We start from the raw sequence: 27,751 nt of genomic DNA, 5'->3' as shown, positions 1-27,751 counted from the left end.
GGGTTTCTCTGTATAGCCCTGGCTGTCCTGGAACTCACTTTGTAGACCAGACTGGCCTTGAACTCAGAAATCCACCTGCCTCTGCCTCCCAAGTGCCCAGCTCTAATTTTTTTCTTAAGAATAAGCCAGATGTGGGTGATTTGCACATCTCTATCCCAGCCCTTGGGAGACTGAAGCATCAGAATTCTCGATATCAAAGCTAGCCTGGGCTACATAGTAAGATCTCAGGTAGTCAGGGCTACACAGTAAGACCCCATCTCAAAAAACTAAACAGGGGGCTAGGAGACTGCTTATCAGGGGAAGTGCCCATTATTTAAGTGTGACTAGAGTTTGAATCCCTAGGAGCCACATAAACATAAATGCCAGGTAGTCATGGTGACCCACTCTCAACCAAGCTCTGTATGGAGGAGACAGAGATGGAAATCCCTGAAGTGAACCAGCTGGCTAGACCACCTGAATGGGAGAGCTCTGGGCTTAACTGAGACCCTGAATCAGCATATAAAGTGGAAACCAAACAAGGAGGCTAGCTGATATTAACTTCATGGCCCACAGGGGCAAGCATGCATACAAGAATAAGGCCCTGACTCCACTCCAAAAATAAAAAAAATATAAAAGAAATAAAGAATCAAGTTCTACTTAACTATAAAGCCAGTTTTCAAAAATTTAAAATTTCGCAGCATTTTGGATTTCAGACTTTTAGATTAGGGATGTTTAAGATATATTTGTAAAACACTCATTTCCTGTCTACATAAGAAAGGTTCTGGGCCCAAGATTAGACATGAATTCTGCATCTGCAGAATCCCCCCTCCCACTCAGCTACTGTTACTTTCCGAGACTCACCATGTCAACCCGTGGTGGCAGGTCTAAAGGTGATGGGAAGGCGAGAGGCAATCAAGGGGATCTTCTTAGGTGCAGCCAGCCAGGAAGCAGCCAGTAAACAATTCAAGGAACAAGCAAGCCCCCTTTGTTGGGACTGGGTGTTAATTGGGGTGATACCTCTCCCAGTGCATTCTTCATGCTTAATATATCTTTTAAAACATTTCATTTATTTTGTGTGCATGTGTGTAGGTGTGAATACACTGCAGCCCATGCATGGAGGCCAGCGTGTGGAAACATTCACTCCTACCATGTGGGTCTGGGGGGTGGAACTCAGGTTGGGCAGCAGGTGCCTAGACTCAGGGACCCATCTTATCGGTTCCATTTTTGAACTTAGGAGCAGGTTCTTGCTATGTAGCCCAGGCTGGCCTTGAACTTGTAGCCTAGTATAATAAATGCATTTTATATTTTAAAGTCATCAGTGTTTCCTCAGTGACTTAAGGCTGGGAATTTGAAGGAGCTTGTAGAAAGAAGATGGGCCTGGTGAGATGCCTCAGCAGGGAAAGATGCTTGTTGCTCAAGATTGGTGACCTGAGTTCAATCCCCAGAAACTACACAATGGGAGAAGGCAAGAGCCAACTCCACAAAGTTGTCCTCTGACTTTCACACGTGTCCTGTGCCTGACACACGTCCTAACCCCACGTTATGCACATATACAAGCAAATTATGTAGTTTGATTTTTTTTTTCCTTAGGAAAAAAGGAAAATTTTTCTATGGAAGAGGAAGAGACAGTGGAAGAAGGGACAGTGAGCTTTGAACTTTATTTCTGGCTCCTCCCAAAGCAATATGTTAGCAAGCCTAGGTCTTGGAAGGTATTGGGAAGGAGCCTGTGTGGCAACTGTGTCCAGATGCTCCTGGCCCATTTGGGCCAGTGGAGCAGCATCAGCATCCAGTGTCTCCAGGGCTGTAGCTTCCTGGACACTCCCCTCTTCTGGGGTGAGGTACTGTCCCTATCCCAAAGACAGAGACAAATGCTCTCTGCCAGCCCTGCTTTCCTGTCTCCTATGTATTCATCCAAAAATGCCTTCTGACAGCCAGGAATGGGGACACAGTGGCAGCCACCCATCTGAGCTATCTCTGAGGATGGTGGCAGTCAGCTGTGGTCATCTGACAGCACATCTGGCCCCTTGACACTGGAAGAAGGACTGTAGCTGCCTGAAGCCTGTGGTCAGGGGTGTGACCTGTGTTTGTGGTTAGGTAGGAGGGAAGGGTGCTTTGTTGAGATCCACAAGGGGGTTGAGCTGAGAGGCCAGGCCAGCAAAGAAGGGGTTGGGAGGGAAATAATATTCCTGGAATGGTCAGAGGGGAGGGGAAGAAGGGACAGTGTTCACTTCCCTCTTCCTACCCTATCCTATCTTGTATAGAACCCCCCACATCTAGAAAGAGCTGAATTCTGTGACTCGCATAATGAGGGCAACTCCATGGGGCATCTGTGCCCAGCGGAAGCTCAGAGGCCAGCTGGGTGTAGTGAGGGGCGTTTCCAGGAGAGCCTTGTGGAGGCCCGCCACTGTGAGAATGGCTATTTTAGGGGAAAGGGCTGTCCTGAGTGGTAAGCTTCGGAAATGAGTTCAGCATTTACAGGAAGAAAGAGGCCCCAGCACAGGAGGGGCAGATTTGGCTGAACAGCAGGAGAGGACCCAGCTAGTGTGTGAGCAAGGACTGTCCCCCTAAGACTGGGACTGTCCCCCTAAGTTCCTTAATTTTGATCCTACCCTCACTATAGGAAACCCAGAGCCAAGGAGGCCCTGAGCTGGTGGACAAGCTCCTCTAAGAGCAGGCAGGAGGGCCATGGCAGACTGGCCATAGAGGTAGAGCCATGCACTGCAGATACCACAAGAGAGGCGCTTCTGTTTACTCGAGATGCCACTGGAGGTAGGGGGTCCAGCAGACACTAGGGTGCTCATTGAAGGCGTGGATGGCAGCACCTCCCAGTCTTTTAGGACGGCCCATGAGGCCTCAGCCTCATTCCTCCAGTGGAGTTTGAGAGCCCATGCCTACCCAACCCACTTAGCTTTATTTCAGTGCTAGAGACTGAATGCCCCCTCTTGAAGTTGCTCTGTCTGTAGGTTATGTGTGGCCAGGAGGCCTGGAGGGCAGGAAAGGGACAAGGTAGGTCCCTCCCTGAGGTTTCCTCAGGTCTGAAGTGGCTGGCAAGGCCTTCAGAGGGGTGCTTTGAGGTTGTGAAAGGAAGCAGCAATAGAGGAATGAAACAACTTCTTTGGTCCCAGGGTCCAGCTTCTGTCTGTGGCCTCTGACCTTATTCCTGAACCGTTTGCTAACGTCATGTTTGATCTCTCTCCCGTCTATCTCACCTGTAAGAGCCTGCTGCACCCCGAAACACTCCCAGCGACTTTCCTTTCCTTCCTTTCTCCCTCCCTCCCTTTTTTCCTCTCTCCCTCCCTCCCCTCCCCTTTCCTTTTTCCTGACCAAATCTTTTTATGTGGCCCAGGTTGGCATCAAACTCCTGATTCTCCTGCCTCAGCTTCCTGTGGGCTCCAATTATAGGTGTTCACCATCAGGTTTGGCGTCTTAACAATTCTTAAAACCATGTCCTCAGTGGCAGGTAGAGCTCTGTGGGCGTGAGTCATGGTCAGGCTGACCAAGGGTACACAGTTAGAGCCTGTCTCAAAATCAAATCTAACCAAACTAAGCCAAACAAATCCAAACCGAACCCAGACCAAAACCAAAACCAACAGCATGAACATCTTTTTCTGGGCTGACAATGCTGGCTCTCAGGTAGGAGGTCCTGACTGTCCCTGATCTCTGACACACTGACGGGTCATCAGATATTCCCACTGGGCATATTTGCCTTGTGTCAGACCCCAGAGGAGCCTCTTTCACTTGTTGACACACATGAGCCCTCAATTTTAAAATTCCATGTATCAGCACTTGGGAGGTACAGGCAGGCAGATCTCTGTAAGTTTGAGGCCAGCCTGGTCTACAGAGTGAGTGCTGGGACATCCAGAGCTACACAAAGAAATCCCGTCTCTAAAAACATTTGAAGAAAAAAAAAAAAAAAAAAAAAGATACCGTATATCCAGCCTGTGGGGGTTGATCCTGGGGACCTGATGTCTAAGAGGAATACCAGGCTCATGACATCCTACCTGGTGATGTGTCCACTGCTTGGGTCCTGGGTCATCTCTCTTGGCCAACCGAGGGCTGCTGTGGGAACCAAGTGAAACTCCTGATGTCCAGCTGGTGAACACTCTCTTGGCTTGTGATCCATAACTGCTGGGGAGAAGACAGAGCCCAGTACACACCTGCCCTGGAGTCTCCAAGGATATCTTTCTTGGGGTGCACAGGCAAGACAGGCACAACCCCAGACTCGTGCATGCCGGCTTCCGGGCCCTGGTCATCATGGGCTTGGGCTTACTGACCCCACATCTTGGGATCCTCAAGACGGGTGGGTGTGGGGGCACAGTGTGGGAACCTCTGCCCCTTCCTGTGCATCCCTCAGTCCCCTCTCAGTCTGCCTCTGGGGAAGCCAATCGTCACAGGACTGTTTCCCTGGGCTCTCCTCAAAGCTGGGAAGCATAGTTGTTTACTAAAAACAAATAAAACCAGGTCTCCTGTACTTGAAATTGCTAAATCTGGTGGTTTTATATTTATAGAAATGGAACAGGGTACTCATGTGCCTGAGGAGCCACCATCAGGCTGAGGCCTCAGCGTGCTCAGAGGGCTAGCAAGTGGTCATGGCCACATTCAGGCTGCCAGGGCATCACGACATTATACAGAGCTTCTGTGGAGGCCTGGACATGGGCCCATGTTGTCTCTGTTTCAAAGTCATATACCCATTCTCTGGCCTGGTTACTGTCAGGGTGGCAATTTGACAGGAAGTGGGCTTGCTTCTTCTAGTCCAGCTTCTTTTCAGCTGGTCCAGTCTTTCTAGTCTCCACATAGAAAACACCTCCGTCCTCATCCTGAGGTATAACTAGTCAATTTCTCCCTCCCTCCCTCTCTCCCTCTCCCCCACTTTCTTTCTCTCTCCATGACAACATGGTTTGTCTGTGTAGCCCTGGGTGTCCTGGAACTTGTCCTGTAGACCAGGCTGGCCTACACAGATCCCCCTGCCTCTGCCTCTCAGTGCTGGGATTAAAGGTGTTTGCCACCACCTAGTCAATGTTTTTAATTTTTAGATTTTCTCTTCTTTATATTAAATATAAAGGAACATGCTCTGTATTTCCCCTCAAATTCAGAGCAAGAGACTTTTTTTATTGACCCAAGCAAGAAAACCATCTCTGATATGGCACGTAAAAGGTAATTTGGTCTATAGTCTCTCTGGGCCTGGAATTTTCTGCTTCTGCCTCTTCTCCAAGAGACCATGGCTGGGTGTGTCTGTGCTCTCTGATCAGTGTGCTGGAACTTAGGGAGACAAAGGCTTTGCACACTGAGTAAGCCCGAATAGACACACACCAGGTGCAGGTTCTGCACCAGAATACTTCCACTCACAGTTTTCCAAGGGTATCACGAGGGCAGGAAAGACCTCCAGGATCCGGGCTTCCTGGGGTCAGGCTACAGGGACAGCATAATGACAGCAGCAGAGAGGACATGGGTGAGTCCCTGCTGAGGCTCTTAGTCCATCCTTCCTGTGATAGTCGATCTTTGTTGTTCATTATTTTTTACTTTTTTAAAAATTTTTTATAGGTATATGTGTGTGCTTGTGTATGCCTTTATAGTTCAGAAGGCATCCGATTCCCTGGAACTGGACTTTATAGGGGGTTGTAGCCACCCTGTGAGTGCCGGGAATCTAACCATCTAAGCCAGTCCAGGTTTTTGTGGTGGTGGTGGTGGTGGTTGAGATAGGTTCTCTAAGGCCTAGAACTCACTATATAGACCAGGCTGACTTGGAACTTAAGAGATCTGCCTGCCACTGCCTCCTGAGTGTTGACATCAAAGGTGTGCATCACTATCGCCTGGCTCTGATGGTTAGCTTTAGTTACCAATTGGACATAGTCTACAATCACATGGGCAGGGAGTCCCAATATGGGTGTGTCTAGATCAGGTTGCCTGTGGGCATGCGTGAGAGAATCCCTGATTGACAGGAAGACTCTCCCACTCTGGGTGGAACCATTCCCTGGGCGGGGTACCCTGGATTGTATTAGAGTGCAGAAAACAAACTGAAGATTAGTGTGTATGCATACTGTATGACTAGCTTCTTCCAGTTCCTCTTCCTTGACTTTTTTTTTTTAAAGATTTATTTATTATCATATCTAAGTACACTGTAGCTGTCTTCAGATGCACCAGAAAAGGGTGTTAGATCTCATTACGGATGGTTGAGAGCCACCATGTGGTTGCTGGGATTTGAACTCAGGACCTTCGGAAGAGCAGTCAGTGCTCTTAACCACTGAGCCATCTCTCCAGCCCTTCATTGACTCTCTTACAATGGTGATTTACAATCAGAAATTGTGAGCCAAGCAAACCCCCTTTTAGCCTTAAGTTGCTTTTGCCAAGGTATTTTATTGAGGCAACTACAGCAGCCGACCTTTCCCTTCAATTCCCCCATCACATGCTACACTGTGGACTCTGGGAGCTCACCTAAGTGACGGTGTACCTCCTCTGTGGCAAGTCCACTTCAGAGAGAGCTGGCATCTGCTCACTTGTGTTTTAAAGGTAAGATTCTCAGGATGTAGCCATAGCTGGACCTGATACTCATTCGTTATGTAGGCTAGTATGGAACTTGCAGCAGCCATCCTACCTCTGCCTGAGTACTAGGATGACCAGGGTGTGCCACCACACTGGGCCTAACCAGTGTGTGGTTGACACTCAAGTTATGACCTGGTAACTGGGGAAGAACTTTCCTCAGGCCAATTAATGTCCAGTGGGAATAGACAAAGCAATGGACAGGATGGGGTCAGGGAGCTTGAGCCATCAGTGCGTCAGGCCCGGGTTGATGAGAGCTGCAGCAGGCCAACAGATGGACTGGCATTAGTGTGCTCAAAGGCCAGGTGACTACAGATGGGCCAGGTTGAAGGGTAGTAGAGGAAAGGTGGGGTCTACACCAAAAACAGAGCAAATGCCCCAACGAAGCAGCCCAGAGGCCCGGCTAGCCGATGACGAAGGAGACGAAGCCTACACGGAAGCGGAAGTGGAAGCCAGAGGGGAGCCTGGGACGCAGGCTGGCTGAGTGAATAGGGACAAGGTAAGGAGCTGACACTTGGAATACTGTCCCAGCCCTTGGAGCAGGCTAAGGTTTGGCATCTATCCGAGAGCTAGGACCAGGCGCTGGGGGTGTGGCTCAGTGGTAAAGCACTTGCCGGGTGTGTACGAGGACTGCAAAACAAAGTACATCCAAAGAGACCCTCATCCTTTGGATCAGCAGAACCAGTGGACATCACTGGATGGTCAAGCTAATACCTCAGGGTGAAGGTATACTTAGTGGGACTTACAACTGCAGACATAGGCCAAATAACCAATGCCTTGGCAAAAGCTCTGAAGTTCCCCATAACTTAAAGGACCCTTGAGCATTCCTCTCCCCCAGGTCACAGAGCCCTTCCTGGGTCAGTGACTAGCTGGTCCCTCAGAATCCGGGCATGTGAGCCTTTGACTTGAACCACTGCAGAGCTGCTGTTTCTCTTCCTGAGATCTGCTTTGCTACTTTGTGGCTTTTCCTATTTGAATGGAGATTAGAGTCTTATCTGGCTTGCTCACAATCCTTTCAATTTCCTTTTGAAAATTAAAAAAGAAATACTCTGTAGGCTTCTGTTTCAAAATGCTCTTTTTCTCCTATGGTAGCTAAAAAAAAAATACTTTTATGCCCCACCAGTTTCTGTTTAAGCGCCACTGACCGGATGCGTCAAAGCACATTTTGACCCCAGGGCTGTCTGTGTGCCCCATTGCACATTCTGATGTCACTGAACCTTCTAACACACGGCCGGCCGGAACTCTCAGCATGAGACTCTGAGATACTGAAACTTGGTCAGAGGCCTATATTGGGCTGGTTGAGATAAGGTAGGGAATGTCCCCCTAGGGTTCGTTTGGCAGTGTGGAGGTGGTGAGACCTGTAGAGGTGGGGTCTAGGGCAAGGTGATTAGGTCAACGAGGCGTTACCTCCTAGGGGAAGGTGTTGATGTAGTTATTGTGGGAATCTCATCATTCTCTCAAAAAGGAATTGCCATAAACTCAAAGAGCAAGCCTGGCCCTCCCTGGCTGCTGGCTTCTTGTCTTGCCATAGGCTCTGGATCACTTGCATGTAAGTGGTGCCATTTACCATGCCATGACACAGAATGAGGGCCAAGAGGCCCTCACTAGTGGTTGAAGTAATGGGATCACTGGGTCTTAGATTTCCTGATTCCTAAACTGTAAACTAAATAAAGTACCTAGCTCCAGGGGCTTTGGAGATAGTTCACTTGGTAAAGCGCACGGGGACTGAGTTCAGTCTCTAGCACCCACATAAAAACCAGGGCACGGTGGTGTCCACCTGCAATCCCAGTACCAGGGAGGTCGGAACAGAACGTTCTCCGAGGCTTGCTGGCCAGTCTAGCTGAGTCAGTGGGCTCCAAGATCAGTGAGAGACCCTGTCTTAAAAAATAAGATGGAGAATGATAGAGAAAGACACCCTGGCACACACAAAATAAAGCACTCTGGGGCAGGCATTTTGCTATAGTCATGGAAAGTGGGCTGAGCCAGAGAGCAAGCTGAGATAGCTACTCTGAGGTCTTGTATTAAAACCTAGTTCCGGGAGCTGCCAGCTGTGAGTGGTAGACACATTGTTTCAATGAGATTTGGAGGATGGGCAGGACACCAGATCTGGCAGCATGACTGGAGGCCTGTGGACTTCTGGGATCCAGGACTGTGGCTGAGGCCAGAGGGCTTCCCAGGAGCAGGCATGCACCTGCAGTCTGCTGTTTCATCTCTTGGATTCTTGAGCCCGTGAGCTCAGGACCGGCTTGGCACCCACAGCATTCTTACATGAAGAGGACGTGCCACACCTAGCAACACCAGGCTTGCCCTCTTTGTAGTCATCTGGATGAGCGACTGGCATGGCCCTCGAGCAGCCGTTTCTGGCTTGTTGGGCATTCTGGGGAGAAATGAGATGGTCTCCTAGCCTGCAGAGAAAAAAGAAAAAAAAAAAAACATTAAAAAAACAAACAATAAATACAGATAACTGACTGATAGCTGACTGCTGAGTAGCACTACAAGAAGATGCAGGAAGTGGCTGTGCCTGAGATTCTTTTGGGAAATGGACATTTTTGTTTAGTTTTGCCTTTTTAAGTTAAAAAAGTCACATTTATTTATTTATTTATTTATTTATTTATTTATTTAATGTATGTGTGTGTGCGTGCATGTGTGCACCACATCACACATATGGAGGTCAGAAGATAACTTGGAGCAGTCCATCATGGGAGAACCTGGCGATTAAACTTAGATCATCAGGCTTGGTGGCAAGCAAGCACCTTTACCTGCTGAGGCACTATTTAATCTGCCTGCTTTTTTGTATTTTTTTGTTTTTGTTTTTTTTTATTTTTTATTTTAAATAGGATCATGTAGCCCAGGCTGGCCTTGAATGCAGTGGCTGAAAATGATCTTGAACTTCGGATCTTCCTGCCTGCCTCTCCCAAGTGCTGGGATGACACCATCTGGCTAAACCCCCTGGGAGGTGATAGCTGGACCTCCTCCCACCTGCTAACACATCAGGAAATCTTAAGAGCTGTGGGTTGCATAGGGTCCCTGATGTGTCCATCAAACAAGACACAAACCTCTTCTCCAAGGATGAGGCTGACTGTGATATCCTATCATGCCAGCCCTGAACAGAGGCAGGCAAGCAGAGGCAACTTCTAACGGAGTGATTCGTGTTGCTGTGCTGGCCCCATGTTGGTGGAAACAGATGGTAGGTTCTGGTCCAGACTGGCCGCACCATACTCAGATTTGGCAAGAGATGGGACTGGGAGAGCTGTCCCTGAGACAGGCAAGCACTCGAGGCTCTGTGGGTCAGCCTGGACAGGTCTGAGGAAGTCTGTGTATATGTGTATATATGTGTGTGTGTGTGTGTAAGCCACTCAGTATCTAGCTGTGCTGAGGTTTTCTGGGGGCTAAAGGGGGAAAGAAGCAGAGGGATTATAGGCAAGGTAAAGAGGAACGAGAAAAGATAGTTATTGAGACCCATGGGAGAGAGAAATGATATTCTGTGCTAGAAGAATCCTTCCATTAGTCATGATGGGTACAGGGTGGCAAGAGGGAATGATGGATGGGAAGCCAAGAGACAAAGGCCCAGAGGGCAGAAGGCAGGGGCAACGGTGAAGGGTGGGGATCTGGCTGGCCTGTTGTGGGGGTTGGAGGGGTTAATGTCAGTCCCCTAGGCAGTGGCTGACCTTCATGCTGATCCTAGATGCCTGGGGTGCTATGAGGCACGTCTACTATGTGCAAGCTGGGCTGGGGTGCCATCAGGGAGTAGGATGGGGGTGAAGACCTCAGATCAGGGCTACAGACTCTGCCCAGAGCATAGCATCTAGGAGGAAACGGGAATGGCCGATCAGTCCACTGTGGCAGGGACAGGGGTGGACAGCCGCTGGGAAGGGGCTGGGTTAGTACCTGCAAGGGCTCAGTGGGCCCCAAAGGTGCCAAGTGTTGGGAATGGTTAAGTCACCCGTGGTCCTGGAAGTCACTGGCTGAGCATGCAGCGCTGTGGAGGAAATCCAGGCTGGTGGACGCGGGCAGAGGGGTCCACATGCTCAAGTGTACAGAGAGGCTAAAGGAAGGAGCAGTTGGAGGAGTAGAAGACAGAGCACTGGGAGCATTAGGTGCAGAGATGAGAGCAGAGGGCCTCCAGCATCCAGAAGGGTTAGTTAGGTCTGTGTGGACAGGAGTCAGGTCTGGGAGGCACAGCCATGGCAAGGCTGAGAGAGGGTAGAGTTTTGTACCCATGTTTACCTTAGGCTTTCTGTTCTAGACAAGAAAACCAGAGTTTATCATGAAAATTTAGATAATACAAAGGTTGTATAAGATGGTCCCCACCATAGTACCCACAGGTGACCACTTAACTGGGGTGTCTTTTCAGTGTTTTTTAAAAATGCAAACAGGCGGCTGGGGATGTGGCTCCTGGCATTCGGCAAGCACTGGGTTTGATCCCCAGCACTGCATTAACCAGGCAAGTGGGTACGCACTTGGAAGGTGGAGGCAAGGGAACTGCCAGGTGAAGCATCCTCTGTTAATAGCAGTTCCAGGCCAGTCTGAGCTCCATAAGACCCTGTGTCATTGTGCTGCATGTCATTCATTCCAGCCCTAGGAAGGCAGAGACAGTCGGATCTCTGTGAGTTCAAGATCCGTCTGGTCTATATAGAAGTTCCAGGACAGCCAGGGCTGCACAGTGAAACTGTCTCCAAAAAAGGCATAAACCACCACACCTGGCTTTTGTCTCAAGGAAGGGGTGGTGGCGAATATATACAAAAGAGCCTGGAACCAATGGCCAGTCCAGTCTGGCTATGCACTGTATATTTCCATCCAGCTATGCACTGTTACATTGTCAAGATCTTGCCATGTCACTAACCATTCTTAATTCTGCTACACATTTCCAATACTGTTTGTGCTGATTACCATAACTTTGGAAGCCAGCCTTCTATATTTGGCATGAAGATATTTTTTTCATAATCACTGTAGTAACAAATACCCCTGCACATACTGACCCAGAGAGCGCCAGCTTCTTGAATCTGTGAAACCCACATTCACCAAGAATCCCCAGGAGTGCTAAGACTCTGGGGTTATCTGGAAGCAAGGCAGGGTTACACAGGGGCTGGTGGTTGTGAACTGAGAATCAAGTTCCCTGAGTATAAATCCAAGAAGCAGAGGTAGGAATTCTGACCAGTCATTCATGGCCCTCAGGAGGCTGGGGGTTTCTGCATATTGTCACCTTCTTACCATGTCCTGCCTCTTCTTGTTACAGTGCTTCTGAATCGCATCTCACTTATTTTTTTTTTTGGGTCCCTAGGACTGAGTTTACACCCCATTTGGTCAAAGAAATGAAAACAATGTTGAACTTGGAGGTGAACTTGTAATCCCATCACTGAGGAAGCTGAGGCAGGAGGATAGTGAGTTTGAGCACAGCCTGGACTACAAAATGGAACTGTCTCAAAAAATTTTTTATTGAATCTACCTTGGCAGAGGGACTTGGGGGCAGTCATTGCTTCATGGAGGGTAGGACAATGGATTCAGGATGTGTGCACATGCGTGGGCAGGTCCAGCCTGGCCAAAGACCTCCCACATATGACCTCCAGCAGGGGAGCCCGCTGAGCCTACATGCTAAAAAAGCATGCTCAAGGGTCTCCCACAGAGCAGGTCATCTGGCCCAAGGTGAACACTGCCGCTTGGTGAGGTGTTAAATTTGTTAGATTCATGGTCACTTCTGATTAGAATGTCCTTACCTCATGCTTGTCTGGCTGTGAAGCCAGGGTTTTAATTCTTTTCTAAAAATTAAAAAGATTTGTTTCCTTCTTTGCTTGTCCAATGGAAATTTTCTAGTTCCTCTTCCTGCTTCTATCCCAAATGGATCACGTTTATAAACTAGGTTCACTAATACTCATCCTTCATGATTTTTAAGATCAAGACAAAGAACCCCACAGATGTAATGGCAAGAACGGCTTGCTGACGCAGTTCACGCTACTGTTAACTTACAGGCATGGTAACGTGGTTGTTCTTTTAAAAATACATTTCTTGTTAATCATCACAGTGTTTGCATATATTTATAGGTACAGCGTGACATTTCAGTGCACGGCACACGGCACTGACTGCATGAGGGCAGCTGCCACAGCTGTCTGTAGGAGGTCTATGCTGAGGTCCATCTCCTTAGTGTGGTTTTCCTCTCAGTTTTCCTGCAGGTTGAAAGTACTGGTTATGTGTGAGAGGGTAAAGGACAGTATAGTAAATTGGGTATCAATAATTAAGAATAAAAACCTAGACAAAGAAGCACAAGGAGGCTAATTAAACAGATCTCTGAGCACTGATCTATGGTGGGGGCTCTGGAGTATTGTACCGCAGATTCCAGATGTGTGCCAAAACTTGGCAAGAGCTGATGCTGGACGTTAGTGTTCCTGGCAGCTGTGGCACAGAGCTCACAAAGACAGGTATTTCCATCCTATTGGCTGCTAAGTGCTTCCTTGTTTATCATAAAGTGGTAACACAGTAAAATGGGAAAGAATCAAACTGTCCAGCGACAGGCACTAATGAAAACATGGTGTGGCCGTTAAACTATGGTACGGCCACAACTCTCTGAGAGGGTAATGGGAGGCTTTCAGCCAGCTCTCTATGACCTCCTGTTCACACATGCTTGTTTATAGTTTTCCCTAAACAGGAAAACACGGGTCATGAAGATCCCAGAAGGGACTCTTGACTGGCAGCTCAGCCCAGGTAAGCTGAATGAAGTTTTATTTTTCTGTCAAGAGGTAGAAGCCAGGCTACAGAGAATGAACTGTGCCTGGCTGCTTTCCCTCCTTTTTTTTTTTTTTTTTTTTTTCTGTGCTGGGGATAGAACCCAGGGCTTCACGCATGCCCCAGGCCACATAGTTGCTTTGAGAACTTCATCTAAAATAGAGCTGTGACACTCCAGTCCTAGCCTGTGGGGATAAGCAACAGGAATGAGCAACAGGGTAGGATTTCAAACTAGGTAAGCCCACCATTGCTCGATAACTTTCCTTTGAAATGACTCTGGCCAACACCAGCCTTTGGAAGTGGCCTGGGAATTTCAGATCCCCACCTTCTCCTTCTGGAAGGAACCCAAGTGTGTATTGGAGAGATGGGACCTCAACTGTTTTCCCTCCAAAAATCCTCACGAGATAAACAATAAAGAGAATGCTTTTCAGTATGAATGCTTTATTATGCATTAATGCATATTACACAGAAATTAATCAAAGCAAAGTTTAAGAAAAATAGACTCCCGCCTCCTGTATCCCGAACTTACACTGGGCACCCTGTCCTGTGGCCACCAGGGGTGACTGGCCGACGAAGGGGCTCATCCCCACTCCACTGCACACTGGCCAGCCCTTTCCTCCGTGCCTTCCCAGTGTTGGTCATGATCTGGTGGAAGGAGGAAACAGGTTTGAGACAGTGGGTCCCTAAGAGCCCAGGGACAAGATGCTATTTAAACCAGGTTCAAGGGCACCTGTATTCCTAGCACTTAGGAGGCAGGAAGATCAGAATTCAGTTACACAGCCTGGCTACATGAAACTCTTGTCTAAAAACAAAACAAAGCAAAGCCAGGTGGTAGCAGTGAAAGTCTTTAATCCCAGCACTTGGGAGGCAGAGACAAGTAGATCTCTGAGTTCTGAGTTCAAGGCCCACCTGGTCTACAGTGTTAGTTTCAGGGTAGCTAATCCTACAAAGAGAAACCCTACCTCAAATAAAAAAACAGAAAACAAAAAACCAAACACACAAAAAGCCTCCAAGCCAAATAACAAAAACCCACAAACAAACAAAGGTGGGGGGGGAGGTTTGGGTTGGTGCAAGGACACAGTTCAGATCCCTAGAACCTATATAAAAGATGGGCAGACATGATGTCTTGCTTGTAATTTTAGCTTGGGAAGTACAGACAGGGGAAGCCTGGGGTAACAGCCAGATTCCAGAGCTCCATGTCTGGTGAGAGATCCTGTGTTAGGTGGAGATCGATGGAAGTGGACAAATGATATGTGCTGTCAACTTGTAACTGCCACATGCACACACACATATGAACACACATATAAGCACATGTGTGCACACACACACATACACCATACCTAGTAATAATAAAGAATATCAAATAATAAAGAAATCTAAAAAAATAAATGGGGGTACTTAAAGAGGAGGAGAAAGAGCAGGAAGAGGAGGAAGAGGAGGAGGAGGAGAAAAAAGCCAACATTCCAGCCTGGTGTAGTGGGGCATGCCTGTATTTTAGTATCTGGGAGGGAGGCAGAGACCTCTGCTAGGCTAGTTAGAAGTTGGGCCTTCCCAAGGAGCCTTCTCCTGGGATGTGAATCAAGTTTATAGCTAGCCTGGGGTACTTAGTGAGACTGAAACAAAGCCAGTGGTTAAGCTACTGGAGAAAGGGTCAGTGCCACGAGGGCTCCTTCCAGTAGAGTCTGAGGTACTGCTGGCTCTCTGCTGCGTGGAGCTTGTGCCTTGCAGTGCCTCCTACAGGGGACAACTAACACATCACTTACAATTGCTTTTCAGATGTTTGAAAATAGGACCCAGCAAGGCATCTGGCACTCAGAGTGACCACTCATTAGCTATTTCTATAAGCCAGAGTTTCCCTCCTACCTGCTGGGCTTGAGAGACACCTGAGGGACTTCCAGTGGCCTTGCCTGGGCTCTGCCCACCCACTAGGCAGGGCCCTTCAAGTTGAATTCCAGGCAGATGCCTGAGAAGCTTCGGAGGGAGTAACGAAGGGCGTGGCTCTACTTTGTGCCCAAAAGAACAGCTTCCATCTGGATTACAGATGGAGGGTCTGCGAGAAGGAAGGTTCTCCTGATGCCAAGTGTGTTTTTAGCCATGCTAAACAATAATGCAGCACTCGGCTTACACAGTTTACTCAGTGGTAAAGGCCGATCAGGCCAGGTGTGCTGTTGCATGCCTGAAGTCGCAGCACCAGGGAGGCCAAGGCTGGAGGATCTCAAGTGCTAGGCCAGCCTGGGCTGTATGGTGAGAGCTTGCATCAAAAAATTCACAGCAACAACAGAAGCAGAACAATAGTAACCACAGTGCTCAACTAAAGCTAAACAGTGCGCCCCTGCGCTTTTGTCTTCTTTCTGTCCCTCTCTTTTTACATTGCTAGACAGGAAATCCTGACTGAGTACAAGCCAGGTAAGTGCTCTACCACTGAGCTACACCCCTCAACTCTCATTTGTGTTTGGGGGTGGGCTGGGGAGGGGCAAGATCTATGTAGTTTAGGCTCTCCTTAAACTTGCACTCCTCCTGCCTCAGCGTCCTCAGTTCTAAGATGTGTGTGCCATCATGCCTGTAAGAAAATCTAGATGTACTTCAGGGCGGGCAGGCTGGCCAGTGGGAAAAGGCAGCTAGTGACAAGCTTGGCAGCCTGAGTTGGATCCCGATGATCTACATGGTGGAAGGATAGAAATGACTCTCACAAGTTGTCCCCTGACCGCCATGTGTGTGTACACGGTGATATGCATGTGCCTACACAAATACCACCTCTCTCTGCATAAATAAATGTAATGTCTGTCTGTCCGTCCATCCATTTATCCATCTATCCATCATCTCTGTATACATAAAAAAACAACTTGGAAGTGACAGACCCTGTTAGCTGACTACTATTCACTTCTTCAACAACAGACCATTGACATGGTAGTAATGTGTCTAGTTAAAAACAATTCATCGGCTCAGACTCTCTTGCAGCTTGGGGTCACGATTCTTGTTTTGACTCATTAGAAATGGAGGACACCAGAGTGAGTTTTAAGGACAGTGCTGTTGGGGGTGGGTGTAGCTGGCTTGTGTGTCTGGCCCTTGACTTTACTACAGATTTGAGGCAGTAGCTGTCAGTCATCTCATGACCGACAGATGAGACAACCACCACGTAAGTGATGACATGGAGGCAAAGGTGCAGAGCCAAGGAAGCCTGGGCTTCAAGGCTTTAGGGGAGGTCCTAGTGCTGTGTTCACAAGGCTGCCTTTGCCGACATCTGCAAGAGGAAGGACTTTTGCCTGCATGGGATTGGTTGATGCTGCTGTCTGTCCATGTCAACTTCCTGTGCAAGGAAACATGAATGCCTGTAAGTCTCATAGGTGAGGGTGGTCGAGTATCACTCTTACACAGGCCACTTTGGCATACGGGTTATTTTGAGCTAAAGACACTTGAGAAAGAGCAGATGCAAGAATGTCCTCTGACCTCTCTGCTTTTCTTCATAGAAACAAGTGATAAAAACTTCATGTGAAAGCTGACCTTCCTTATCAGAAGAGACATTCCTCGTTGGGACTTCATGGGCTAAGAGAATTCTGTCCAAACATACCTTGTTAAATATTTCTTGTCATTGTTTATCTCTTAGTAGAAAACATTACAAATTCATCCTAATGTAGATGTCAAAAAAACAATCACAGCTTGTGAATGGAAAACAACAACCCTGCTTTAAAGGAAATAATTTATTCTGACCATGAATGACCATGGTTCAGGACCATGGATTCAAGTCATCCTGAAGGAGCGACATGACCTTTTATAGTCACAGAGAGTTAAGTCATGACTGAATGTCTTTACAGTCTCTGTCTGTCTGTCTGTCTGTCAACAGGTGGGAGGGCTAACAGGACTTTTCTATTGGTCCAGACACAGTCTTTATCAACGATGAGGGCTTTCCTATGGGAATCAGACATTATCTTCACTGCATTCTTGGCTTTAGGGTCCCTTCCTGGAGACTAGAGATCTGTGCTACACACTCTCAGTTTCACTGAGCAATCGACAGGATATTAGCTGCAATGCAGAGGTTGGGCATAAGTGGCTGATAAAGTGCTACACACTCTCAGTTTCACTGAGCAATCGATAGGATATTAGCTGCAATGCAAAGGTTGGGCATAAGTGGCTGATAAAGGAAGTAAAAGGTCATTAGTTGGTGGGCTTGGAGGTTTCCAAAGTCTCTCTCTGCCTCCTGAATGCAGGTCAGAATGTAAGTTCTCAGATATTGCTCCAGCACTATGCCTGCCTGCCTGTTGCCAGGCTCCCTGGCATGGTGAAACTGTAAACAAGCCCCCAGTTAGATGCTCTCCTTTATAAGTATCTTTGGTTATGGTATCTCTTCACAGCAATTGAAGAGTCACTAAGACATAAGGTATGTCTGTATAGAATTCTCTTTCTTCACCAGAATTATGGGCAAGCAGCCTGCTAAATGTGACCACTGATATTCTCTTGTAAGCTTGAAAGAGTAACTTACTCTCCTCTTCAGCATTTGCCATGACCTACCTCTTGGGTACAGAGGTACTGTGTGCTCTGATACACAGCTCTCTGGGGGCAAACAGGCAGCATTGTGGCTTAGCAGAGCAGATACCCAGGGACAACGCCCTTCCAGGCCTTTCCTGATGGCAACAACATGAACGAGCTATGCCACGAGTTCCTGTACCATGGACCAGGTGGTGGCAGTTACTATATTTTCCCCTTGTGCCAAGATGAACCATATTTCCTGTACCGTAAGCCAACATAAACCTTTCCTTCCTTTAGCTGTGTTTGTCAGCTACTTGGTCATAGTACAAGTCACTAATACAGCTAGTTTTCCTCATTTGGCACAGGCAGTTATGAGACGTGACATTAAGTTCTTTTATGCATCATGATTGTGAAAGGCAAACCCCATCAGGCTGGTAATTTCAGGTCACAGATCTGGGTGGCAAAGGGCAAAGGGACATTTTGAATGGTGGAAGTACTAGCAATGCATGTGTGGCTCAGCTCCACACTGAGCTGTGTGTGTGATTTAATAAAATAAAGGTGTTTCTATGAGGAGATGCTGAACTGTACTGAGGCTCAAAAGAGTTCTCAAAACACACACACTCCGACCCTGATACCTGTCAACAGGACTTTATTTGCAAAAACAGTCTTTGCAAATATAATTAAGGATCTTTGAAATGAACAGGTCATCCTGGGTGACTGAGGGGAGCCCTAAGTCTAGTGATGAGTGCCTCTATGAGAGAGAGGCAAGGACATAAAGAGAGAAGTCCATCAAAGATGGAGGCAGTGGTCAGAGTGAAGTGGGCATAAGCCAAGGATCACCTAGAGCCACCAAGAGCTGGAAGAATCAAGGCAGGCTCCTCCTTCAGAGCACGGAGGCGCCCCAGCCCCGTCAAAACTGGAGTTTGGACCTCTGCCCTCTGAGCCCGTGGCAGAATGCATTTCTGTTTTAAGCCAGCCAGTGTGTGGTCCTTTGTTCGGCAGCCATGGGAAATGGATGCCCTCGGTCCTCACCTCTATATAAGCAATTCTTTCTGTCCTCATTCTGACTGCGCACTGCTCACACACTGGTAATGGATACCAAGGAGATAAGCAAGAGTGTGTGGAACTTTTCTGTTGGACCCCAAACCATTCCCTCTACAGTGAAAGGGACATGCAGGCATTGTGGAGGTTCTGAGTGTGGGTTATGGTGAAATGAAACCGTTTCTGAGTGCCCGTCACCTGGGTTTACTAATTGGAAGCAGTCTTTGGCATCCCCCCAGTAAGTTCACCCAAACCAGCAGTCCCAGAATACACTGCCTTGGGTTTTATTGTTACAAACTGTTACTATATCTACATAAGATCCTATCCAAAGCAGTATACTATGTAGAGTGGCCAAAAAAATTAACTGAGGGCTCGTTTTAGGTTTATGTCTGACCAAGTCACAGTTAATCTCTGTGCTGGCATTTGGGTGCTATGGAGTTAGAAGCACAGACTTAGGTGCTCTGCCCTGCCCTACAGGAGCCCTGGCCAGTGGCCTCTTCTATTTTCCCGGTCACCTGCTTCTGAAGAGGGTCCTGCAAATGCTCTGAAGAACCATGTTTTATCATGCAGCCCAGCAGAGAAGCCAGCACGTTCCCCGAGGAAAACAGAACTCTAGTAATACTTCAGAACTGCCGCCAGCAACTTGGAGCCCCTTCCTGACCTCTACCTAGCACTGCTGCAGCGAAGAGTGGGAACAGAGCCCCATAGCCAGCTCCTCTGGTACATGATACATTCTGGAGACAATAGTGGGCGCTGCTCAGCAGACCTTTCCTAACTGGGAGAGAGAGGCTAGCCCTCTCTCCTTCAGTCGCCAACTGCTCTCTTTTCTTTCTTCTCCCAAGTCTTTTTTTTCCAAAGCAGCCAGAGTGTAAATCTAAGTTGATATGTTTTATTTACCTATTTATAGTTTATTAAAATATTTTTGAGATAGCATCTAAGCAGGCCTGAAATTCACATGTAGTTAAGATGACTTTGAACTTTAGGTCTTCCTGCCTCCGCCTCCTTTGTGCTGGGATAACAAATATGCAGTGCTTAGAACAGAGCCCAGGGCCTCATGCATGCTAGGTAGGCACACAACCAAAGAAGCACATCCCTGCCTGGTGACATACAAATCAACCGAGTCCATCTCCTATCTGCACCCCTACAGTTTCCCAGCACTTATGAAGCTTGAAACCCACGTCCCTGCCATGACTCAGAGCTCCATGAGGTGGCCTCTGGCTGTCCCTCAACCTCAGGTTCTATTGGTGTACACTGCCGTGCAGTCCTTGGGAGAGATTCTTCACATGATGGGGAAGAGATGAGAACAGGTTACCATGGAGACGAGCTCCTGATGAGGGCATGAGGGCCCAGCGGGGGTGGGAGTGGGCATGGGTGGGTGCTTTCTGCTTCTGCTTGCTCCAGCCGAGGATCAGGCCATTTGACCACACCATTTCCCCTTCCTGAGCCTCTGGCTTTACTTGTCCCCTCAAGGAATCCTCTCCAGCTCACCTATTTGGAGACTTCAGAAGCCACACAACTGGCACTATAAACCATTACTTTCAAAGCACCAACAGCTTGTTGGAAAGATAACAGCATGTTCTGCCAGCCAGCACAGGGCTTCAGTTTAGATTGGTTCATATTCCTGGAAACTGCTCCTCCCTTCTGAATGCTTACCCGTTAGCATCCTATCTGCCTATGCATAGGCTTTCTGGCACCTGGGACACCGTGGCCCTGCACTGCCATCATTTGTGGGTAGAGCAGCAGATTCCTTCTCATGGGGACTAGTTCCTAGTTGACTATTCTCCTATTTGTATTTGGAGCTGGCAGTTCAGCCTAGGGTCCCATGTGTGCTAAGAGCATGCTCTATATCCCTAGCCTGATTCCATTTATTTATTTATTTATTTATTTATTTATTTATTATATGTAAGTACACTGTAGCTGTCTTCAGACACACCAGAAGAGGGCGTCAGATATCATTACGGATGGTTGTGAGCCACCATGTGGTTGCTGGGATTTGAACTCTGGACCTTTGGAAGAGCAGTCGGGTGCTCTTACCCACTACCCACTGAGCCATCTCACCAGCCCGCCTGATTCCTTCCTATTTAGCCTGCTGGTCACTGACCAGTGGCTCCTGGAGCTGGCTAAGCACCAGAGCTACCAAAGATCTCTCAGAGGGCAGCTTCTGCCCTACGGTAGGCGATGACACCATTGGCCACTCGTCTGCTTCCAAAACACTGCATTCTTCAGGTTATTTGCAGTCCGCTCCACTTTTTGATTTCTCTCCTTAAGGGTCCCTCTTCCTTCTCCCATGCCCAACATGCAGGAGAACCTTGGTTCTCAGTCTATTCTCTCCCTGTCCACTAAACTTCAGCCACTACATATGTGTTGAAAGCTTCTAAACTGATGTAACATGTGGAAACGAAAAGGTTTGGCTGGTGATGCCCGTTACCATGGATGACACTGAAGACAATGTAGAGGTTCCTGGGAGGCTCATTTGTACCTACTTCTCCCAGCTCCACTTCCATACATCAGCAGGTCTATCCATCTCTGACAGGTCTCCAAGGCACTTCAGGGCCACTGAGAGCAACCAGCTAACAAGGTTCTTTTCATAAGCCTAAGCTCCTCTGAAATTGTGTCACTGAAGGCATTCTGTTATGCCTGTCCATCTGCCCCTCCTGTTCAGGACACCTCTGGCTTGTGTACTTACTCCCAAGTACTCTGTAGTTAGAAGCTTCTCGCCTGAGAGTTCTCCGAGCTGGGGCTGGATCAGTTCATCTTTGTCCAGGTCAGCTTCCATGATGTCATGATCCTCCTGTTTCAAAGAAGACAGGAGTGAGAATTCTAGACACTCACTCAGCCACGATCTCCCCAGAGTGAGCAGGCAGTTGCCGTGAAATAAGTCTCAGGCCAGCATAAAGTCCCACCAGGTCTCAGAAGCCACCTATCCCCTGCTCACAATCCCTCTAAAAAAGTGAGGGGGGCACAGCTGACAACTGTTACAGGATATTTGATCACATTGTGAACCCTGAGATTGTGCTATTTACTGAAAAAACCCTTTCTAGTCATGGTGTGGCTCAGTACTTAGATTAGCACATACCTTTAATCCCTGTAGCTGGAATACATACATGCCCTTAGTACACACCTTTAATCCCAAACAAAGAAGGTAAAGTTAGTTTATAGAAGGAAGCACCCATGTTTGAAAGTGATATCTAATCTGTGTGGCAGACAGAGTGATGAATCAGAGAAAGATCTGACAGAATAGGACATGCCCAACTCTCCTGAGAAGAGAGAGGAAGGGAAGCTGCTTAAGAGAGCAGTGCAGACAGAAGCAGGCAAGCAGTTTTACTAGGACAATTGTACAGGTTAAAAAGAGAACAAGCTAGACATAGGTGGAGACAGAACAAGCCAGAGAATGAGAAGGAGCCAGAAGGTTAGAACAGATTGCTAGAGTTAGTCTGAGGCCAAGCAGAGCAATACAGGAGAGGTTGAAAGAGAAGCCGGATTGAATCAGAGTGGAGAGGAGTTATAGCCAGCATGGCTGGGTTGAATCGGTCATCCAGAGCTCAGAAAAAAACTAGGAAGGGGTGAGCTTATTCAGTACGAAGTCTCAGAGGCTGAAAATATTCTAGGCCTAGATAAGATTGTATGGAGGTTACAGAACTCCAGGACTAGGCCTAAGTTAGCAGACTGGGGCGATAAGCCTGAGATGACAATTATATCAGGCATCTAAAAGTTCTGTTTCCGGACAAGCCCTGAGGAAGCTAGGCTCCCAGGAAGTGCTTCCATAGATAGCTATAGACAGGACGATGTCTAAAGGGCCCCTTGGCAGTTGTCATAGCCAGGATATCTCTGTCTCTCTGAGAGGTCAAGGAACCATGTGAAAGGCCACCAGTGAGATCACAGTCAGCTGGTAAACACTTTCACATACATAGGTCTTGTGGGGCCGTGAGGCAGTCAGAGGAGCAGGTGAGAGGCTAAGCAATTGGATCACAGACAACTCATAAGAGCTTCCACACACACAAGTCTTAGTGGGGCTGAGAGGCAGTACACGAGACGCTTGTTCTTCCCTAGTGTTCACAGGGCGAAAGAAGACTCAGCACTTTGGTCTCAGTCATTGAAATAAGATAACGGGCCTGAGTGATGGCGTAGTGGTTGACCGCTCGCTGTGCAACCACGAGTAGCTGTGTTCAGATCTGAGCACCTATGTAGAGCTGCGTCATTAGAATCTCGCTTGTCTATAATCCAGTATTGCAGGAGGGAAGATAGTAGAGTCAAGAGGATTGAGAGGGCTTGCTGGCTACTATCCTAGATGAAAAAGGAGCTCCAGGTTTAGGGAGAGACTCTGTCTCAAAGGAATGCAGAGTAGAGTGATGAAAGGCATCCACTGCCTCTGTACATCACATGTGTGCTCCAACACACACACACACACACACACACACACACACACACACACACACACACGATAACAAGGGAACATTATTGTTTGGAAAATGCTGCAGTAAAATGCACACACAGCATTGTGACTCTGAGGTCCACCACCTTCACAAGTCAACCTGTGGCAAAGGAGACTACACTGGCAAGTGCAAGAGAAGGTGTCACTGGAGTGCAAGAAGATGAAAAGCCCCAGGACTGGGCAAACAAGGCACCTAAAAACTGCCTATGGCTGACTCGGGCTTGGATTTGGTGAAGGAACTCAATGCAGAGCAACAGTTAGGGCAGCAGCCAGTGACAAGAATTTCAAGGATTAGACACATAACACAGCACAGACTCAGCAAAAAGAGAAGGTGGTTTTATTTCTGGGAGAGGCTATGGATATACCCCTGCTGGGACACACCCCCACACCCACACCCACACCCACACCACACCCACACCACACCAACAAGAGTGTTGTCAAGTACAACTAAAACCCTGAACACAACATAAAATAGCACACAAGACCCTAGGAAATGGAGAGAAAGTGGACGAGTTAGGAGTCCAGGAGACCCCCAGACCTGTCAGCCTTGGTGCTAAAGAAGCCAGCAACTGGAATGACAGTGGTGAAGACAAAATCCTCTGAAGCCTGCTCCCTCTAGGCAAGGGGCAAAAAGGGGACACTAGGAGGTCGGACATGTTTTAGAAAAACCTTAGGAAACATTATGTGACCAGTGCATCCAACCATGCCAGCGAGGGCCTCTGACTCCAGGCCGTCTGCCCTCCAAGACTTTGATGAAGCTCCTATATCTCTAGGAGGTGTATCAGAGAAAGCCAAGCAGAGGGCATTTCATCTGTGTCGGGAAGTGCAGAGGTTCCCCACTACCCAGTGAGTAGACATCAGGTGGGGCAGAGGCTGCCACTCCCATGTACTAGTAAGTTACGTACTTACTATCACACTGCTAGGGTAGTGTCAGAGGCCAGCAGTGAGTGGTAATGGCACAAGCCCATCCTTCTAGCAAGGTCTGTCCAGTTGTAACTGTGAGCCTTGAAATTCTTAAAGTTTGTTTAATGACTTTCAAATAAATGCCCAGCAGGAAGGTAGATGGTTCCTTCATGAGTTCAAGGCCAGCCTGGGATACATAGTGAGTTCCAGGCCGTTCAGGGCTATATAGTGAGACCCTGTCTCACACAGCAACAAACAAATAAATAGACCAAAAAAAAAAAAATCAACCAAGATTTCATTCTTAGCAGGTGTGGTGGCCACGTGCCGTATCTTCAAGTGCCAGCAAACGGAAGAACAGATGAACCACAGGCTGAGACAATTTTGAAGAAGTAGAACATGAGGGGAGGACTCTGACTGCCAGAGTTACTGTACAGCCAGAGTAGTCCACAGTGTGTGTTGCTGGCAGAGGGACAGAAAGAATTAACAAATCAGAAGAGACTCTGAAACAGACCTACACAAGTCTTCTACTGGTTCTTTTTGTTTGTTTGTTTGAGTCTGGAATCTTCCCACGTTGCCCAGCATAGATAGTCTTGAACCCTTGGGCTCAAGCGATCCTTCCAAACAGCTGGGATTACCAAGTGCACGTCATTGAACCTGGTTAGCTTCCAACCAATTTTTGACAAAAGAATATTGTAAGAGTATGGTAAACAGTAACTATACTGCCTAGGGATAAGGAAAGAAATTGTCTTTATGTGTTCAGTATAAAATGCAAAATTTCCCCATGAGTATTTCTGATTGGCTGAATCCTCACAGAATCTGGACACACAAAGGAACAGGGCGAGTGTGTGGCACCCTTTTTCATTTCCTGCCAAGAGCTGCTTCTACGTCAGAGAATCCCGTATAGGTTAAATGGCCAAGAGCTCTATGAATCAGCTTAGACCGGCATCAGCTGCATATGAAGGAGCTGGCTGGCTCTGAGAGTGAGCAGGGCAAGGGGAAGCCAGTGTGGTGTAGTCTTGAGGGGGAGTGCTAAGCCTCCTGGAATCTGGGCCCCTGTGACAATGCTCCCTGAGAGAGACCAATCCATCCACCATTGATTCCTTATACATTCAACAGCCTAACAGCTGGACTTGGTTCCCCTCAACTTTCCAACAAGAAAAAGAAGCACTGTTCTGAAAATGTGGGTCCCTATGCTCAAATAAAGCCATTTTGGGTTGTTGTTGGTCCCTATACACTCACGGACTGAAGGCCTGGACTGTGTGCTGGAGATGGTATTTGGAGAGGCTCTGGGAACTTTAGAAAGCAGGGCCTAGTTGGAAGGAGGTCACTGGGGCGAGGCTTTGCTCTGGTCCTTCCTTGCTCTCTTTCTTGGAAGGCTTGAGGGATGCAGCCTCTGCCACCCCCTCCCACTGGGATGCTATTCTGCTGCACCTCAGCCCAGAGCAATGGAAACTCTGAATCTGTGAGCCAAAGCAAATCTTCCCATCCTTAAACCACCTCTCTCTGTCAGTGACTGACACTGGGAGCATCCTGGTCTTCCATGGATCACATTACTTGGTAAATCAGCTCCTAAAGCAGATGGAGGGTCATGTGTGATTCTAAGGCTGGGCCGCTTGTCCTGAACTGTGTGTGCTGTGCAGCCAGTGATGTCTGCCATTACTAGAACTGTCAGCTAGGGATGAGCTGACAGAAGAGCAGGCAGGCCGGAAGCAGCACTGAGACAGGTTCCAGATCTTGCCGTGAGCACTGCTTTGGTCACGTGTGGGCTGCTGAGTGGCTACCACCCCATCAGCTTCCACGAGAAAGAACTGAGTGGATGCCCATTTATTTGAGGACCATTAAGGAGGTCACCTCAAATTTCCTTAGCACTTTGTTCCTTACCTCCTGTGACTCACTAGGGAGTCCTCTAAGCTGCCTGTTTGCCTGAGGAGGAGGGAACTTGGGCCTGGAGAGTACAGGGCTCACAGTGACTCTCCCCTTGTTTCTGGCCTTCAGGGGGCAGGTCCTTTCAGTCCAGACTTTTCTAATTTAGTCCACAATGCCCTGCCAGAAAGCCTGTTTCTGGGGATGCACAGTGGGGACTGCCTGGGTCTCTTAAGGACCTGGGATCTGCAATGGCTCCACACGGCAGTGAGTGAAGAAGGGAAGCCAAGACTATAGCTTGGAATCCACAGGCTCATTCTTTTTTTTTCCTGTTTTTGTCTACTAACAGGTTGAGAATCCATGTTTGTCCAACCCAGAAAACAGTTTTTCGTCACTGCTGTAAGCTAAGCCCAGGCCCAGATACATTCTTCACAGCAGGGGCAGGTATAGGCACCAGAGGACCTGTCATCCTGAAATTTCACTCGGAGTTCCCCAAAGGTAATGCTATCTATGAGCCCCTAGCCCGAGGTCACCTCTGGGAGGGGTAGGATTTATGCTGCTGCTTGGCTTGGAGCTGAATTTACCAAAATAGCAACACCTTAGGGATCAAATAGCATGTGTACATTCCGTGATTGTTTAGGAAAGTGACGGCTCCTTGGGAACGAGGCAGCGAGCTCTGCGGTCTAGTGAGGGGCAGGCATCTGAGCCAGGTACAATTTCGCCTCCTCTCCAGGGAACAGGCCTTGGAGGCCCCGGCTGGAAATGGGCATGTGAATCATAGTTTCATGAGGGATTGGTAACACACCACTTCCCCGCCAAGAGGGAAAATGAAACACTAAGAAACAACAAAAGTCCACATTCCATTTCAAAGAGAAAGAAACTCCGGGGCTGACCTCAGCCAATACCTGCAGAAGTATTGCTTTACCCAGGACAACAAGAACATATGTAACACCCATTCACTTGCAAATCAACCTATACGTACCCAAACTTGCCAACAGCACTCCTTCATTGCAAATGATTGCAAAGCAAGCTAGGAAGAGTCACTTAAATATTTAGTCAGTTTTGGCTTTTTAAATGAACAAGTTAAAAGCTTTTTTAAAGATTGAAAGTACTTTAAAAACTTGAATTGTGTGCGTGTGTGTACATGCCTGTGTGCATGCACACATCTATATGTTCATGAGAGTGTGGGTGCCTGTGGCGCCTCCTTGAGCTGGAGTTACTTGTGGTTGGGAACTGCACTGAACCGACCAAGAACTGGACATTCAACTCTGGTACTGTGTAAGAGCAATCAATATGCACTCTCACTGAGCCATCTCTCCAGCCTCCTCCTGCCCTGCCCCCTTTAAAGACAAAGTTTCATGTAGTCCACATTGGCCTTGATCCTCTTGCCTCCATGGAGGGATGTGCTAGGATCACAGGTGTCCACTACCGTGCCTGGCTTATGTGGTGTTGGGGTTTGAACCCATGGCTGTGTGCACACTACACAAGTATTCCACCAACCAAGCTACATTCCCAGCCCTGTGTTTTATAATTAGACTTTGCTAATTGTTAGTTTCTCCAACCTTCTAGAGCAGGCCAGTTTCTGCATTTGGTGACTAATATGTACACAAGGTGAGTTATCTTAAGTTGTAGCTTAATGATATGAGCATGCGATAAGAGAAAGAACCAGGGGCCCATGGATGATTTACAAGGCAGAGAAGAGGTTTTCCTGCCTCAGTTTTTCCACTACAACATGAAATCAAATACTATTTGTGTTCTTAGGAACATAATGTTCATGCAAAATGTTCTTGGTTTACAGTTCCATGTTGAGGTTTT

At 47.9% G+C, this 27,751-nt stretch overlaps 1 protein-coding gene across 3 annotated transcripts in view; it reads right to left on the bottom strand.

Moving 5' to 3' along the window:
- Armc9 (armadillo repeat containing 9) overlaps positions 1 to 27,751 on the bottom strand; it is a 126,464-nt gene that overhangs the window by 11,561 nt on the left and 87,152 nt on the right. For 2 of the 3 annotated variants that reach the window (XM_021162963.2, XM_021162986.2), the window contains exons 20-23: positions 21,425 to 21,529; positions 13,763 to 13,878; positions 8,785 to 8,921; positions 3,981 to 4,107 (exon numbers count right to left, since the gene is read on the bottom strand). In XM_021162963.2, the coding sequence (XP_021018622.1) occupies positions 3,981 to 4,107; positions 8,785 to 8,921; positions 13,763 to 13,878; positions 21,425 to 21,529 (485 nt within the window). The remainder of the gene's footprint in view (positions 1 to 3,980; positions 4,108 to 8,784; positions 8,922 to 13,762; positions 13,879 to 21,424; positions 21,530 to 27,751) is intronic. The other variant, XM_021162970.2, reaches the window with a different exon arrangement.

The sequence above is a fragment of the Mus caroli genome, chromosome 1 (genome assembly GCF_900094665.2).
Source record: "Mus caroli chromosome 1, CAROLI_EIJ_v1.1, whole genome shotgun sequence".
Lineage (NCBI taxonomy): Eukaryota > Metazoa > Chordata > Mammalia > Rodentia > Muridae > Mus > Mus caroli.
Note: the sequence above shows the minus strand (reverse complement) of the source record. Positions and strands in the feature narration are given on the sequence as shown.